The sequence below is a fragment of the Apostichopus japonicus genome, chromosome 19, assembly GCF_037975245.1.
Source record: "Apostichopus japonicus isolate 1M-3 chromosome 19, ASM3797524v1, whole genome shotgun sequence".
Classification (NCBI taxonomy): domain Eukaryota; kingdom Metazoa; phylum Echinodermata; class Holothuroidea; order Aspidochirotida; family Stichopodidae; genus Apostichopus; species Apostichopus japonicus.
Window position 1 is genome coordinate 19072859 of NC_092579.1, and position 16769 is coordinate 19089627.

At 36.0% G+C, this 16769-nt stretch overlaps 2 protein-coding genes across 8 annotated transcripts in view; both read right to left on the reverse strand.

Moving 5' to 3' along the window:
* Positions 1-9999, reverse strand: part of LOC139959851 (cryptochrome DASH-like) — a 12939-nt gene extending 2940 nt beyond the window's left edge. Inside the window, exons 1-12 of one of the 6 annotated variants that reach the window (XM_071957743.1) lie at positions 9868-9999; positions 8322-8479; positions 7344-7516; positions 7002-7101; positions 6458-6579; positions 6106-6254; positions 5130-5218; positions 4595-4668; positions 3725-3814; positions 2581-2878; positions 1103-1222; positions 350-523 (exon numbers count right to left, since the gene is read on the reverse strand). In XM_071957743.1, the coding sequence (XP_071813844.1) occupies positions 350-523; positions 1103-1222; positions 2581-2878; positions 3725-3814; positions 4595-4668; positions 5130-5218; positions 6106-6254; positions 6458-6579; positions 7002-7101; positions 7344-7516; positions 8322-8396 (1464 nt within the window). In that variant the 5' untranslated portion in view covers positions 8397-8479; positions 9868-9999. Of the gene's footprint in view, positions 1-349; positions 524-1102; positions 1223-2580; positions 2879-3724; positions 3815-4594; positions 4669-5129; positions 5219-6105; positions 6255-6457; positions 6580-7001; positions 7102-7343; positions 7517-8321; positions 8492-9678 lie in introns of all 6 variants that reach the window. The other 5 variants (XM_071957745.1, XM_071957742.1, XM_071957741.1 and 2 more) reach the window with 5 other exon arrangements.
* Positions 10000-11660: 1661 nt separating this feature from the next.
* The window catches only part of LOC139959850 (uncharacterized), a 31099-nt gene continuing 25990 nt past the window's right edge, over positions 11661-16769 (reverse strand). For both annotated transcript variants that reach the window (XM_071957738.1, XM_071957737.1), the window contains exon 10: positions 11661-15259. In XM_071957738.1, the coding sequence (XP_071813839.1) occupies positions 15054-15259 (206 nt within the window). In that variant the 3' untranslated portion in view covers positions 11661-15053. The remainder of the gene's footprint in view (positions 15260-16769) is intronic.

Here is a 16769-nt window from a genome sequence, read left to right on the forward strand (position 1 = left end):
TTTACTAAAGTCATGTTGTTCTCTAAAGTAACTTAGAAGAACAATTCAATTATATAATTATTTTCCGACCCTTTTAAAGGAGAAACATAATCTACTCATCCTCTTGCTGCAAGTACCTTACTGGGACATTGCAAATATTTGAAATTGTTACATTTTGTCTGGAAAAAAAAAACTTGAAGCCAACATGAATCATGAAATGTATGCACTTTGCAAAAAATTTTTTTATTTTTCTATTTCAAAGTTTGCATCCAATTTTGTCTTTAATATTGGATTTAAAGGAAGAACATCACTGTCATTCATATTGTGTAACCTTTTACAACCCTATTGAGCAAACTGGATAGGAACTTACGTTGCGATGGCTATGCCTGTTCCACTCGGGAGCTTTCACTATGGGATTAGGGTACGTCTCACCCAGAGATACCTCTGACTGTCTCAAGGCCCCCAAGCTGAGGGTCCATGGAGTGTGGACCGAGCCGTCACGGATGGTATTAAGTTCAGGGATCCACTGCCTGATGTAATCTCCCTGTATGACCAACAAGAACACTGTTAAAACCCTCAACAGTTACAAATTGACTCATCCTTGGCGCTTTATTGTGAGTTTTAATGATGAGGGCTGTGGGCAGACGCAACCATCAGTGAAAATCTTCGACAATGAATGTTTTGGGAGCGAACACAAGTCAAACAAGATACAATTCCTGGTGTACAATAAAAACATGAGTTCATGATTTGATATGTTGTTTGAGAGGGAGGATTGACTACTTCCCATCCATATACCTGTACCATGATAACACCCTCCACGTCCCTAAGGCACCAACCATATGCATATCCTTCTCCTAGCTCCCATTTATTGAGTCTTGCAGGTACAACCAAAAAATTAGAGAGCTGGAAGAGTTTACAGAGGTACCTTGACCCTGACATTTTCTGCGTACTTTGGATAATCCAGGACTGCCCTTTATTGTACTAATATACACCAATGGATGTATGCATCCAAACATACTCCACCAAAGAACTGTAGATAAACCCCTCTAGGAAAGACTATTAGATGTCCTCATTGGCCACAAAGTAGAAATCCTAAACACGTTGCTGCGTCGTAAATAAATACCTGGGGATCATAATCCAATCCTTGTTTCACCATATTAAACTTGCGGTCTTGTCTTGGGTCGTTACCAACACCAGCAGAGTACAACCAGTTACCATAGTTACTACACACATCATGATCCACCTGTAACCACAAAAGAGAAAACCTTAAATATGAATATGCTTGAGGGAAGAAATTAAATAAAGCTCTCACTGAGCATGAGATCGTGGATTGATACTGATGAACTCGTGTTAAGACAGTTTAGGAATGCTGACGGTATTGTTTTACTGTAGGGAGGTAACAAGAAGCTAAATGAGCCCAAAAGAGGCAGCTCTAGATGCCCAAATATGGCACTCTTAAAGGTTAGACATTATCAGTTGAGGACAGGATTTCCTTTGAATTACCTTTTTATTTTGCAGTATAGTAAAGGCTTCATAATTGACGCACCTTCGTAATTGACACACCATCAAATATTACAAGCAACGATACAGCAGGCAACCTAAACTTTTTGCAGCTAAGCAGAGTAACATATTTCATAAGTTTGAATCCATTTCATCTATGTGCTGATCAATTTGTGTTTTTTTTTTAAGCTTTCAACACCCTCCCCCCAGTTTTGCACATATTTTTGGGATTTGGAAATCTTACTCCTTAAAAATAACCAATATTACCTCAGCATGATACCACTACTCTCTGGGACCTGACCTGTCTGAGCTTAGGGACTCAGAGCATAGCAAACAGCATTCAGAGTCAGTTGATGTATACTTACTCAAAAGTTACAGTTAACTTATCGAGGAATGTGTAAATTTAGGGGTATGAAAGAACCTGACATGGCAGACATTTTGTGGTCAAATTCTGCTCAACTGTATGTTGCATATGCACAGAACAATAAATATTTTGAGATCATTACATTTCTGGGGAACGAAAGATATGAAAAACACATCCAGTTGAGTGATTTGAATTTTTCCTTGATAGACATCGTTGATCAAATCCTTAAGTGCGTCAATTATGAGCCCACCATGCTACTTTGTCACTGGAACCCGGGTCAGCCGCTCCGACCTAGTTACGTCACTTGTTATATGTTAAGTATGGTAGTGTTATTGTAATGTTTAACAGTACACATGTGTGCTTCAGTTATTGGCATAACATAAATGTGTCTAGTCATTCATTATGTATCTTTGGTATGTCGATCCACATTCTGCATTCGAGAGGCTCACATGTCAAAATCCTTTAATAAAACTGCCGTTCATCAGGCACCTACCTTAATGACTACATTTATATAGTTATAGTTAGCTGATATAAAAATATAGTAAGGTGAACATAATATTTCTCAAGAAATCCAGAGATATGATGACTCTGGGGGGAGGGGTCTACACTACATTTTCAGAGATGGGTGGAATTTTGAGGGCATCTCAGTGTTTGTGGTACTTTATTTTAAGGTTGATGGCCCAATGCCCAATGTTGGTATGCAACTAAAACTGCGTAAACGAAACAAAATAGCTCACCAGTAAGTACTCAAACCACTCAGCACCTAACCGCCAATCCAGGCCTAAATCTTTCGTGAGAAAGCTTGCCACATTCTGTCGCCCTCTATTTGACATAAACCCTGTGGATTTAAGTTCTCTCATATTGCTGTCTACGAATGGTACACCAGTCCTGCCATCTTTCCAAGCATCGAATAACCTCTGGTCTCGCTTCCAAGGTTTCCTGACTCCCATCAAGCCATGAAGATAAAACAGCCTGTCGCCAAATTTAAGGGCCACGAATTTAAAGTAATCACGCCAGATAAGTTCAAAAATTACCCTAAAGAGCAAAAAAAAAAATTAAAGAAACAAAGGAATGATCGTGAGTAAATTATTTTGTAAACTCAATTACACAATTATGTTCAGTCTAAAGAGAATGTTTTAATAGAAATCTGTACCTACAGTAGGTACATTTTCAGGGTATTTGGCCTTTTGATCTGGTTCTTCTTGTGAATTTGTCTGACAATTACATGTATATGTGAAAGAGAAAAGAGTTATTCAATGTACTCACAAGGTTTAGTGATGTCCAAATTCCAGATCATTACACACCCTTTGTCTCTATCCTTTAGAATAGTTTCTTTTAGTTGGTTTTGATCATATTTTTAATGATTATCAAATCATCCATTATTTATGATAATGCAATAAAAGTGGTAACATTTAAAGTTTCCCAAATTGTTGGTTTTTTTTTTTTTTTAGAATGTGATTCCTCCTGTTCAGAAAACATATCTAGCTGATGAAATACTTAGAACTGATTCAAATTCATTCACAAATCGATAATTGAGTTTTGTTCTGTAGAAAAAAATCAATGTTTTTATTTGCTCTTTTAAAAAATCTTGGTTTGAGTAATTCTCCGTAGGTTTGGTAGATACAATATTTGACCAAATGACTACAGTTGTTTCAAGTGAACCTAGTTTTGGTAGAAACTTTTTGACCAAATGACTACAGTTGTTTCAAGTGAACGTAGGTTTTGGTAGAAACTTTTTGACCAAATGCCTACAGCTGTTTTAAGTGAACCTAGGTTTTGGTAGAAACTATTTGACCAATTGCCTACAGATGTTTTAAGAGAACCTAGGTTTGGTAGAAACCTTTTGACCAAATGCCTTCATCTGCTGTCAGTGAGCCTTACCAGTAAGTTGATTGATTAGAAGTTCTCTGTCTTTCGTACTTCTTCACCTCTTCGTAAATCTTCCTTGGAGAGAGGCAGCCGTGGGCCAGCCTTGAAGAGAACAGAACAAACTCTATCACATCATTAGCTTCATTCTTCTCCTACAATACTCATTCCACTCCTACTATAACGTCTGGAAGTACATTTATTATTCTTTATATTATAATTTATAGTTGAACATTGACCCTTAAAGTGTCCAGTACGTGTCGTCTTCGGTTCGGAAAACTGAATGTGTACCCTTTTCCTGACTGGCAGTCTGTGGTGGTCCACAATTAAAAAAACTGCAGTGTTTACAAACGTGACCAATCACGATGCAATAATTTTGCATGTGACCTAAACAAGCACCTTTCATTGACAGAGAACAGTCATCGTGTGCACTCGTCAAATCCTTCAGCAGGTGAGGGTCAGTTGACAGAGCATTAGTCTTCAGGTCAATTGTGAACTGGGTCACAGGGGTAAAGTTCAGTTGGGTCGAGATTAGTCGGGCAGTATGCAATGCGCATTTCACTTTTCATTCTCTCTATATACTTCTATAGCAGCGATAACAAAACACAAACACTAGATAAAAGAGTTCAATTATTAAGCTTTAATATTTGACCACACATTCATAAAGCAATAAACTTGACCTTTCTACATTGATGACAATTAAATCTGTTACAATCTGATATTGAGCAAAATAGTCTTACTTGCAAAATTTCACTTTCTTCGTATGACAGAAAATTAAGGTGGAGATTGTTCTTAACAATGACAGTATAATGGAAATATTCCACTGTATCTTTAGAGACGAGAATGTAACAAAAATGAAATAATGTGAGAATAAATAATAATCACCATGTTGAGAACTTTGTGGAATATTCTGATCCTATTAATCCATTTCTGGTTTCCTTATATGTTGAAATGTTATTCTGAAAGAGAAATATAAATCATTTTACACACTTACTTCATTTATATTGAAGATATTTTATTCATTTACATATGAATGTTACACCAATGGACTAATATGCTTGAGACTTTTCAAAGGTTAAACCAGGGCCAAAGTTAATACAGCTGTATTTCAGGATTTTAACAAGCTCACTGAATATTTCACTCTCATGAAAGCAACAAGTAAAGTAAAAACCCAAGAAACTTATATGCAACTCAGTTAGCAGAATATTAATTCTGCTAGAATTTTAATTTTTATTAACAGATTGGTTTTGTTGTGTCAACGACAAATGCTGTTTGTCACAGATATCTTACATAATTGCTTGCAAATCTCACCCGGATACTTAGAGCACAACATCCTCTGGACTATAGGTTTACATCTTTAACTCTTTTCCCAGCTATTTCTAATTGACCGGAAAAAAACAAACAGATTGATTTTACTTACAGATCCCCAGAAATATTGCTGAATTCGATCTAAACCAGTAGTTTCACCTCCTTTGAACGGGAAAGCTGTTCTACTGTCGTTGACAGGAGCTGTAAGAGAAAAGATTAACTAAAGGTAGTGTGAATGTACAAGAGTTATACCAGATGAACTAGTGAAATCAGGATTACAAATTCTGCCCTCTATCCAGCCCTTAGTTGGTGGTGTTCCCTATTTAGCCATTTCTTTGCTAAAGGTGCCAGTATTACAAATTCTGCCCTCTATCCAGCCCTTAGTTGGTGGTATTCCCTGAATAGCCATTTCTTTGCTAAGGCTGCCAGTATTTCAAATTCTGCCCAGCCCTTAGTTTGTAGTATTCCCTATTTAGCCATTTCTTTGCTAAAGGTGCCAGTATTACAAATTCTGCCCTCTATATTGCCCTTAGTTGGTGGTGTTCCCTATATAGCCACTTCTTTGCTAAAAAGGCTGCCAATATTACAAATTCTGCCCTCTATCCATCCCTTAGTTGGTGGTGTTCCCTAAATAGCCATTTCTTTGCTAAGGTTGCCAGTAAACATCTGAATCAATCTTTGTAAAAGGTTCCATGCAATTAATAACAATATAACCAAAAGGTATACTAAGTTTGTCACTTTCAAATGGAATACTTTACAGATTGTAAAAATATTCTAATTGATTAAAAAGAGAAAAAGGAAGCTATATGACGTCATCTTCATTTCAATTCTGGCCTACTTATTTGATTAATATAACTGATGGTTTGTTTAAATTCCTGCAAACTTTCAATTATAGTTACCCAACTGCTGTAATAAAAGGTATAAAAATAAACTGATTTTTGCCATTTATTCCAGACATGTCGCCAGTGATTTTTCTTTATATTTTAATATAATTGATTTTTGCCTATGTTAACCACAACAGAGGCAATGACAAAGCATAAACCTATTGTAATTAATAAAGAGCAATTAGCAAATCAAATGGTACTGACCAGCTTGTCCCAAGTCTTCCATGGTGGGTAAATTTCCCTCTTCGATACCAGGAGGAAGAGGTCTGAACTGATCTGGCATTTGAAGGGTGCTCCTGATTGTTGCACCTCCTTCACACCTCTTGCGAAACTCAGTGAATACATCCGGCACCCTGCAAGATAAGAATATTTGCAAATCTCTTTGACTGGAAATTGATATTTAGTAATAAAACTTACTTATACATACAGGTCAGTTAGTTTTCTGATTCCTTGCCATACAATTTCTTCAATATTCAAAACCTTACATCATTATGATTGTCTTTCTTGAGTTGTTTCAGGGATTCTGCACAAACTTGGCTTATAAGGGAGCAATTACCTATCTGACTTGAATGGGATGTCATCTTTATGGAAGAGAGTTGATCCCCAGATCTTCTTGATGCCAGTTCCGGCGAGATTCTTAACGAGAGCTGTCTGGACATCTAATTCTTCTTTGGTCACCTTCAAATTAATATCAAATGCAGCAAAATATAAGTATGACTTGTCATGATTCATGAATATACATTTATGACCCGAGTACTTGTGTGACAACACACCTTGTGTGTAATGTGACAACACACCTCATGTGTTATTGTCAAATGTCACATGCGAAGTTTTCAACACAAGGGGACAATTAATTTCAATTTTAAAATTGCATTCTCTCAATCATGGAAAATATAGGAGAAAAGTTTAAATTACTTAGTTGTTAGGAAGACTGCCAATGAGTTTTTAGAACAGATCAAAAAGACTTTCATTTTATGATTTTACATTGTGTGTCCTATCAGCACTGACCCCCTCAGTATGTCTATTTCACAAAAGACCTCTGATATCACATTATCCAAGGATCCTTTGTCTCGATTCATCAAAGAAATGACATCACTAACCTCTTCCTGGAATGCCACTGCATGTACATTGCTTTTTCCAATGGTCTGTATAAGATCTGGAACAACCTTTTCAACTTCTCCTCTCCTTACAATGAGGCCGCTGAAATTTGGAGAATTCACCAGCGATGAAGATATAAATGCTAAATTTAAGTTCCTCTGTGTAAAAACGTATTCTGGCTGGCATAAAAGTGTGCTATTTAGTATCTGTTTTTTTAACATTACAATTCTATTAACTGTTCCCCGAAATGTTTGATGCCTTTTAAAATTATTTATCTGACATTATAATTCCTACAAATTTGATTTTGAGAAAAGGAATTTAAGCAACATTTAGGGGCAACATACCTGCCTGCTTTTTTGAGGATGGACCTCAAGTCTCCCAGGCTCTCTAGGAGAAACTTCAATCTAAAAGGTCCCGTCTTTGGAAAGTTGAAGTGCCAGGTCCCTTCATAGTGTCGTGGATCAAAACAGTAGATCGGCAGCACATGGTCTGCATTGTTGTGAGCCCAGAGCAAGACCTTGGTAGGTATTGAAATACAAAGAAACTCAGAAAGATAAGAGACTATGAATCAGCTTCTTCAATATAGCTGAATGTAAATTTGCCTTTGAAATATTAATTCCTTCCTTAAATGCAAAGATTTGAAGACGAGTGCAGAGAAAAAATTAGTGTTCAAGTTTTGTGTAGCAGTTTTAGGGGCTTTGAAGTTTGCCTATTGTAATGTACTCTATAGTTTTCGGTGTACAAAACTTGCTGTGTACATCTATACAATTGCATAGAAACCTGCTGAATTTGCATAGCATTTTGATTTGTGTTACCGGATAAAGTATTCCCTGGAGTGTGTGCTTGAAACTATTTTAGTAACCAATTACCATGAAGCATGATTTGAGTGCAACTTTCACCAGGATGCTCTTGTTATGTTAGAATTTTCAAACTTCGAGACATACGTAGTTACCTCTGGAATTTTGCTTTGAAGATTGGTGATGGGGTACATGATAGGAAATCTTCTTAGGGATGGGAGAGGTAAGTGTCGCACTTGTGGTACATGATGAGAGGCAATTTTATATAATCACTCTGTTTATTCATAATATCAGGATTGGTGCTGCTATTGTAAATAACATACGTGACAGTAAGTAGGGAAATTAATGCAACTATAGTTTGTTTTTTCTCATGCAACCAGCTCAGTTATATTTATTAATCAATCATTGTTTTGTAGCCTTTGTCATCCTTTTTTGTCAGCAAATGCAATAAGTGCAAATAAATAAAAATATACTTTTTGAATGTTCATTAGCATTACAGATCTCTCAACTAAGCCTTGCACTTACCTCATTATCATGGTATCTCAGGTCATTTCGTAGCACACATATGACTATTCTTCCACCAAATTTGGTAGCTGACATTCTGATTGGTAGTTCTTCCAGTCAACTAATGGATTGCATATGTGTTTTGACTGGTCAATATACCGTCTTGCTAGTTAACTGCACTGCATAAAGTATGTAAGAATCTACATTATTAGTTTTTACATAACAACCTGTTCATAGCGAAATAAGTTTTAATAAATCTGATGAACCTTGCCCACCAGAATGAGGATTTTTCATGCATGGTAGGAAAGATTATTAGTTTTTACATAACAACCTGTTCATAGCGAAATAAGTTTTAATAAATCTGATGAACCTTGCCCACCAGAATGAGGATTTTTCATGCATGGTAGGAAAGCTTAATTTGTCATACTAGGCCTCTGCACCAACTCATAATAATAAAACAGAGAGCATTTCACCATTAACTTTCTCTTCCCTTTACCCTAGGTTCACCTGTTCAATCTCTTAGCTACTAACACAGTCAGACAGGAAATCTGCCTAGGCACCTACATAGCACTTCCTGCAAAGATTTCTATACGTTTCTATTTACAAGCCAATTTAATAACCTTCCAAATAGCAGTAGATGGCTTACACTTTGACCTCCACAGGAACTCTCTACAACAGAATTCCTACATCGGTCTGTACATCTAATATCAGTTCTTTACCAAGAAAATAACCCTCAGTATGATGTCATTCCCAATGATGTCATAGTGTTGTCATTTCTTGTTATTATTGCTTAAACTTTGTTTTAGCAAATATGTCGGCAGAGTAACTTTCTCTGTAATCCATTGTCAAATAGATATAAGATGTAATTTTCCCCAATTGTTGAGTGATTTAACCTGCATGAGCCAATCAGGCTTGTCTCCCCCCCCCCCCACCCCTCCCAACACACTCATGTATTCAGTACATATCTAGCCAGATGAGTATCTAATTATATACTGTTTAATTCAACTACTTGTTCATGTTCTTATTTCATGTTCACATACTGTTGTGACAACAATATTAATCATTTCTTCCAAATTGGGCAAGCTTGTCAAGGCACTTATTTGTGAAAAACCTTCCTGAGACTGAGTGAGAAGGATGGGGTGGACTTACAGTAGCTTATATTACTAGCCTAGGTTACAAACTAAACTTTACATAATTGCATGCCAAACATAGTCTTAATTTAAGTCATGGGTATATATAAAAACTTATGCGGGTAGACCTTATCAGATTGTGCGATTTTTCAAAATAGATGATAATTAGATTCGATACAGGCTGGGCCTTATGTCTAATGTAACTACTGTAGACTAGCGTTTACAAAGGCCTAGCGGCCCTAGCTTACCTAGCAGTGACAGGAGCACCTTTGTCACTCACGCAGTCACTGTATCGTCTTTGTGTCAAATGAACAACAAGATCCCAGATACTTCTGTCTTTCTTCACTGTAAATGTCTCATTAGAATATACGGTACAACTGATATCGGAAATTTGCTACTGAATGGATTTATCGCAGACCTGGCCGACCAAAACTCACCGTAACAGTGATTAAACTTACTGGGGCGACGAATTTTGAATTGAAGGCCAGCTGCATATACCACATACGTCACACGTGTATTACAAAATCGCATTCATTACGCAAGATTTGAAAACATTGGACTTGCTTCAAGCCGATTACTTCACTGATTCCACATAGAAATGGAGGGTTCTTTGCTGATCCACTGAAAGAGGAACCTCTCACAACGCAAGATTGTGCTATTAACAAATTTGTGTGTGATGTTGAAAAGTATGGTGTACGGTGCACATCTCTACAATCTACATTTCACGTTTCTTGCAACTTTTCCCCATAACTTTTCTAGGGAAAACATCCCACCTGATCCAAAGAATGTGATAACAATGATGTCCGTAATAATTGATACAGAACTTCAAATTATAGTGTGTTGAGGTAGGGAATGGGTAGTGGCGATTGGCGAAGAATGATTTAATTGGAAAATGTTTGTATATCGTATTCTCAAAGAAGGTGATGTTTGCGTCTTTGCAGACATTTCTGTCGTAAGTCCGTTCCTTCACACAGTAGTGACTTCTGTCCAACCCCTGCACCCCACGCACTATTGTTCGATCGGCCGAAAAAGAAAAACAATCGACAGAGTTGCTGATCTCATCCAAAATATGTTTATATTGCATACATGATGTCATCAATCAGTGGGCTTCATCATCACTAAGAATGACATTCTCTTCAACTTAATTTATCGCAAGATGTTTGACATTTTTAAGTTGACTAATACGCTCTAAACTAGGAAATAGATTACTTCCGGTTTGGGTATGACACATTCCTTTACCTTCACATAACACCTGGTGTTTCCGACTTACATTCATGCATTTCAAACTTTCAAAGTTTAATACTTATTCTATCATTACTATACATACATTGTTTTGAGGGATTCGGACGTAATGTCATATTTGGTAGTATTTGTGGGTAATAACAAGAATGTCTCCCCCCCCCCCTTTTTTTGTGTGACCACCAACCTATTTATGGCGGCATATGTCAACGAGGCAATACATAAGATAAGATAAGATAAACTTTATTGCATCCGATAGGGAAATTACATGCTTGCAGATAAAACAGTAAGATATAAAAACGATACTATACAACAATAAGAGAACAAACAGTAGGACAATAAAAGCATAAGAAATGCTAATAACAAGGAACGTGAACAGATGCGCCGAAGCTCACAGAATGGCAAGGAATAAAAAGTATAAACAAATCACAAACGGTAAATATGATAAGAACTCAATGAAAGAAGGAAAGACAAAGGCAAGAGATTAGCGATTAAAAGATGCATTAAAAATTCTAACAGCTTGTCCCATGAAAGATGAGGGGTAACGATTAGTATGAGCCTTCGGAGGTCTCATCCTCCCACTACGAGGGATAATACAATTATTTAATGGAGCGTGGAGAGGGTGATCGATATCCTTGAGAACTGAATGAAGCTTAAAATTAACCCGACATCCCATGCGTACAAGTTACCCTTCAAGTGCATAGCAATGTGGTAACTCTTCTAACAAAATATAACAATTACTTAATTAGTTTTATTTGAATTGTTTACTCTCTCTTTAATTCCTCTGTTCAACCATATTTTTTTGGTATCAATTTCTGATCTGACTTTTCCCCCAGTTTTTCAGGAAGTGAAACTCTGCGACAAGCCCCTCTGGGGTTTTTGTTTTACTTCCCGCTACTTCATTTCCTGTTCATATTATTTGTGTGCACTTACACTATTTTAAATGTTGTAGAAAAAAAAGAAACAAACAAAATGAAACCAAAACAAATGATAAAGTTACTCATTTATTTTCTTTTCAATATTTGTTTACATTGCGCTCTGATGAGATAATGCACTAATGTTCTGATATGACTCCTTACAATTATACATTGTTGTAAAAAGATGCCAAAGAGCCAAGGACGACCAAGGCAGCTTCCAGACCTGTCCCAAAATAACATGTTTCAATTGGGTTATTCAGTTCAATTTACAAAATAAATGGAATAACAATATCCATGTTTCACATGCCTTGCAAAGAACCAAACTTGCAGACTTTTTCAAGACCAAAGCATGTTTTACAGTTTACAGCCATGCCGACACACTTAAATGAGGACATAATGTTAGGCTACCTATATTATAGTAGTCCTAGCAATTGTAACTCTTGCAAAATGAATGCTAAACTCTTATCATTCAAGTTGCAAATTTGACGAAAAATACAAATCACATGAGAGGATACATCCAAAATTGAACATTTCGGACAGACATGTTCTTTTTGCCCCCCCCCTCCCCTCAAGAAAAAAGAAAAAAATGAGGAAACCTGTTAATAAGTATCCATCGAAATGACAGGTGTACAAATAAGGATTTTTCCAGATTAAATTTCAAAACTCAAGGATTTTTAGGACCCAGAGAAGAGATTTTTCGATTCCTCTACATTTTCAGACTTACACTCCCATTTTCCAAACAGGTGTGGGAACCATGATTACTACAGTATTAAGGCCTACGCCGAGGAGCGGACGCCATCTTCGATATTTTGCCTCAGAGGAGAATTCAAGCGATTAGCATATTTTAAAATCGAATATTTAGAAACAATACTTGTAGCAATTGTCCTTCTTCATTTCTTGGACTATACCATTTCAAAGACTCAGATTCTGCCTCAAGTTATCGATTTTTAATTCTTCCAGTTATGCAACTTGTAAGATAAAAAATTATTGATGAAAGAATTATTAAATAAAAATAGGACATACAAATTAAAAAAAATAATAATAATAATGAACTTTGATGAACATGAAAAAAAATTAGTAAAACTGAAAGACACTTGGTTTGAAGATGTACAAAAAAAATATTGTTTATAACATTTTCTTATAACTTGTCATCACAATAGTTACCCAATTACTTGATTACAACTTCTCTTATTGCTAAAAAAAAACTTTAAAAAAATTGACTCTTGTTGATAAAATTAATTTTGGTTCTAGAAAAGTTTTTAACCTCCTTTAACATGATGTTGCACTAAAATAATTAACTTACTATTTTACATAACTCAACCCTCATTGAGGGGGGAAGGGAGGAAGGGGGTACCACAGGTTGCCAAGGGGAAGTAGCTCTTATGGGGTCACGTTTAACAGGGAGAAATTAAATTACTTTAATAGAAAGGTCGGAGGATAGTCTGTGGTATAGTATCTTCCCCTTCTCCTTGAATGCATTTTACAGTTACTAACAGAAAAAACCCTCCTAGAGAAACTAGAGCACCATTGTTGCTAGCCTCAACAAGCATCAACTGAATATATTTTTTAATGTAATCACTCAATGGTATCCCTGAACATAAAAACATATTTTGTTAATGTACTACCAAGTGTTAAGTCATAGATGTTCCATACATTTGGGAATTATGATTAAAAAACAACAAAAAAACACAACTTTTCATGACCTTCATAAAACTTGATTCAATTTTCAGGTTACTAGTATAGCTACACATCAAGTATTGGGTCACTTGAAAATGGTCATCCATGCTATAATGTCGTCAACAATCAGCTTACTACCACTCCAAAAGAGGGTACCCACACTGACACATGTCATTGTCTATCTTAATTATCCTTAATTAGCTGGGAAATTATTTTGGAGGATCAGAGACTCTAGGAAAGTAAGTTTTGAAATCTTCTAGCAAAATTATAAGCTTGCTAAAAACTGCCAATCTGATGATCTTGAAACCTTAGCATATTTGAATGTAATGAGAAAATGTACAGTAGTATGAAAATAAAAATGAAACGTAAACAATTAAGAAATGTTGTATTGATTAAATCAATACAACAGTCAAAAGTTGAAAAAGTATACATCCAATGGTAAAATGATGAAAGGCATTTTTTAAATGTTTCTCTATGAGCTGCAGTAAAAAAAAACAAATCTTTGAATGAGAATATCTTGTAAAAATGTATAAAAATTGGGTAAAGCATTTACTATTAAGAAATTTAAGACTAGGTATATCTATAAGTAGTACCTCAATGCATATGTTTATATTAAAAGTGTGTTAATATGAAACCAGTACTGTAAACCTTATCACAATGGTTAATGTTGGTATTTGTATTATGATTTAAGTGATACTATACAATAGCAAAAGAACAATTAAACAATATTCAACACGAGACACTCAATGGCTCAGTCACGAACAACTCTTGTCACTCGATATTTAAAAACTAATTTATACAGAAAATACAAATTTCTATAGGATGATAAGACTGTACAAAATACTATCTACTCACAGATCAGTAATAAAGCTTTTAATACTTCAATATGGATATGATATGATATGTAGCCTTGGGCTTCTGCAGTGGGGGAAGGGGGTGGGAGGGTGGCAAGGGAGCACTTTAAAAAACAAACTCAGTAAAAACAACCAAAAACCCAAAAAGTGCTCTTTTGCTAAAGATACACTGCCATCCAAACAGATACCTAACTGTGTATGGCAATCTTGTCATTGGGCATTTAACTGGTTATTAGTAGCAGTTTAAAGAAGCAATATGGGTGTGATATTTTGACAAGCAATGCAATATTTAACTTATCAGGCAAGGTTGCATTCACATATCATCACATGATTATTCACATTTCATTTCAATGAAACAAAAACCAAACTCAAATTCAAGGTAGCGCCATGAAAAACATTTATATTAATTTGTAATTTTTGATAAGTGGAGTGTGGTGGGGGCATTATGAAGCTCTATTTTTCTGCTATGCATGACCAGAATTTTGGTCTTAATGCTGAACTCCCTCCCCACCCCAATACATCCCCCCTACCCCCCCCCCCCCCGTGCAGCCATTTCACCAGCTGAGCATTGCTGCCAGGAATAAAAATTTCTGTTTGGCTCGACAGTACTTTAAGCTAACAGCTCATGTTGTTATATAACATATTCAATTTCTTATGAAAACATATTAAACAAATGTGTGGAGTACAGTTCAACAAATTGAACTCCCCCACCACCCCACCCCCCCCCCCCTTCACCACTTTTTGTAAAAGATAACTTAAAAAGAGAACATTTGCTAAGAGGTAATGGAGTAATGGATTTTGGAGTAATGTACAGTGTCATACAGAAGGATATTTAAAACAGCAAAAATCTCCTGAATTATGGTAGTCTGGTTTAGTTTGTCCGAGAGAAGCGAAAAGAGAGCAGAAATCTTTTCGACTTAATGAATGATTTATGATCTATAATTCCTCGTTTTGACCTGTGACTACCTCGATCAAGTCCTCTCTTTCCAGTTCTTGTAATATCTTGAGGAGGACGGGTCTGGAGTACTCTTCCTTCAGGTTATGTGAATTCTGTTGCCAGAAGAGCATCACGATGGCGGTCGCGCACTCGTTGAATCTCCTTCCATAGTTATCGATCACCTGAATATCCATGTGAGACATTCCTGCAAGAAAGAAGAAAAAACAGAGGAATATATTAAGTAAACTAAAGGAATATTAAAAAAAAAAAAAAAAGTGAGAAATATCGAAAAAAAGGTAAATGCTTGAAAAATGTATGTAAAGTGTGAAAAAAAAAATGTACGCAAGGAAATATGTAAGCAGAATCATTTGAAATGTGAGAAATGTGTAAGCATTATAGAATATAATGTAAGAAATATGCACAATGTGTGAGCAAAATAATACATCATGTGAATAAAAAAATATACATGTGGATAAAGGAATATGTAAGCAAAATAACATAGAAAGAAATATGAAACACAGAGAGATACGGTAGGAAAAATACTATTAAAGAAAATGACGATTAAACTGAGTAATATGTATATATTATAGAAATATCCAAAGAATTTCATAAACACAACAGGTTCTTTGAAGGGATATTCAATGGATGAGGTTTCAGTATAGGTATAGGAAGGTAGGTATAGAGGTTAAGTCTTTTCAGCGTAATTCGCACGAGTGGCTTCAATACCATCTTTGAGTCAGACTGATGACACATGTGACTGTGCATTCATCTTACCTAAATAAAGACACTCTGCAAACCTTTCATGGAACAGGTTTTATTATGCCTTGATAGCTATAATGACGTCAAGCAGAAATCATAAGTTCTCTACCTCATAGTTCACACTTGACCTACACTACAACACATTGATAATAATCTCTCTCTTCCTGATTTTAAGGTCAACAGTATTGCTCCCAATTTCAGCATGCTAAAAATTGCCCACCAAAAAAAAGCTTTCAAAAGTACTCTGCCAGAAGTTGCCATTCTTCAAACTATTGCCAGGTCTAGAAGAGGGGTTAGACAGGTTCATACATATCAAAGACAGGTGGGACAAAACGCTCTAAGGATGGCAGTCAAAATGCTTGATGACGTTGGACCATTAGTAAGCATTTGTTCACTTTCTAGCATATTTTAGGGGCAAATACTGGTAATGTTCAAAACTACCACAATTACTGACGAAAGTGAGCATAACAGGAAGCAATATCAAAATTTAATTGCTGGAATTCAATGTCAACCAGAGCAGCGATGGTACGATCGCTCAGCCGACTGAGTTTAGGATATTGTCCAGTTGATTGGATTGTGTTGTTTATGATTGTGAATATTTCCCTAAGAAGGTAGTTGTGATGAATTGTTGGAATTTGTCACTGATATGTTTTTGTCTCTTCAATGTCAGAATGTCTATAGGCACTGGTTATTAGATAACAACCCTGTGGGGGTCTTTGAGTATTGCTGGGTGAACTTGTGTAATATAGACAAAAAACAAGAGCCCAATGGGCACTACAACAGAGAGACTGACATTATTCCCCGTACAGTACCACAGACTGTAATTAGCTCTACCCACGTTCATGGCTTGAGCAAAATGATGGAGAAAATGTTCAAAGTGTATTCAAATCATAACAGCGATGTGCCAAGTTCCAAAAGAAAAGTTGCAGAACTGAGAAATTAGATACCCAAGAAAC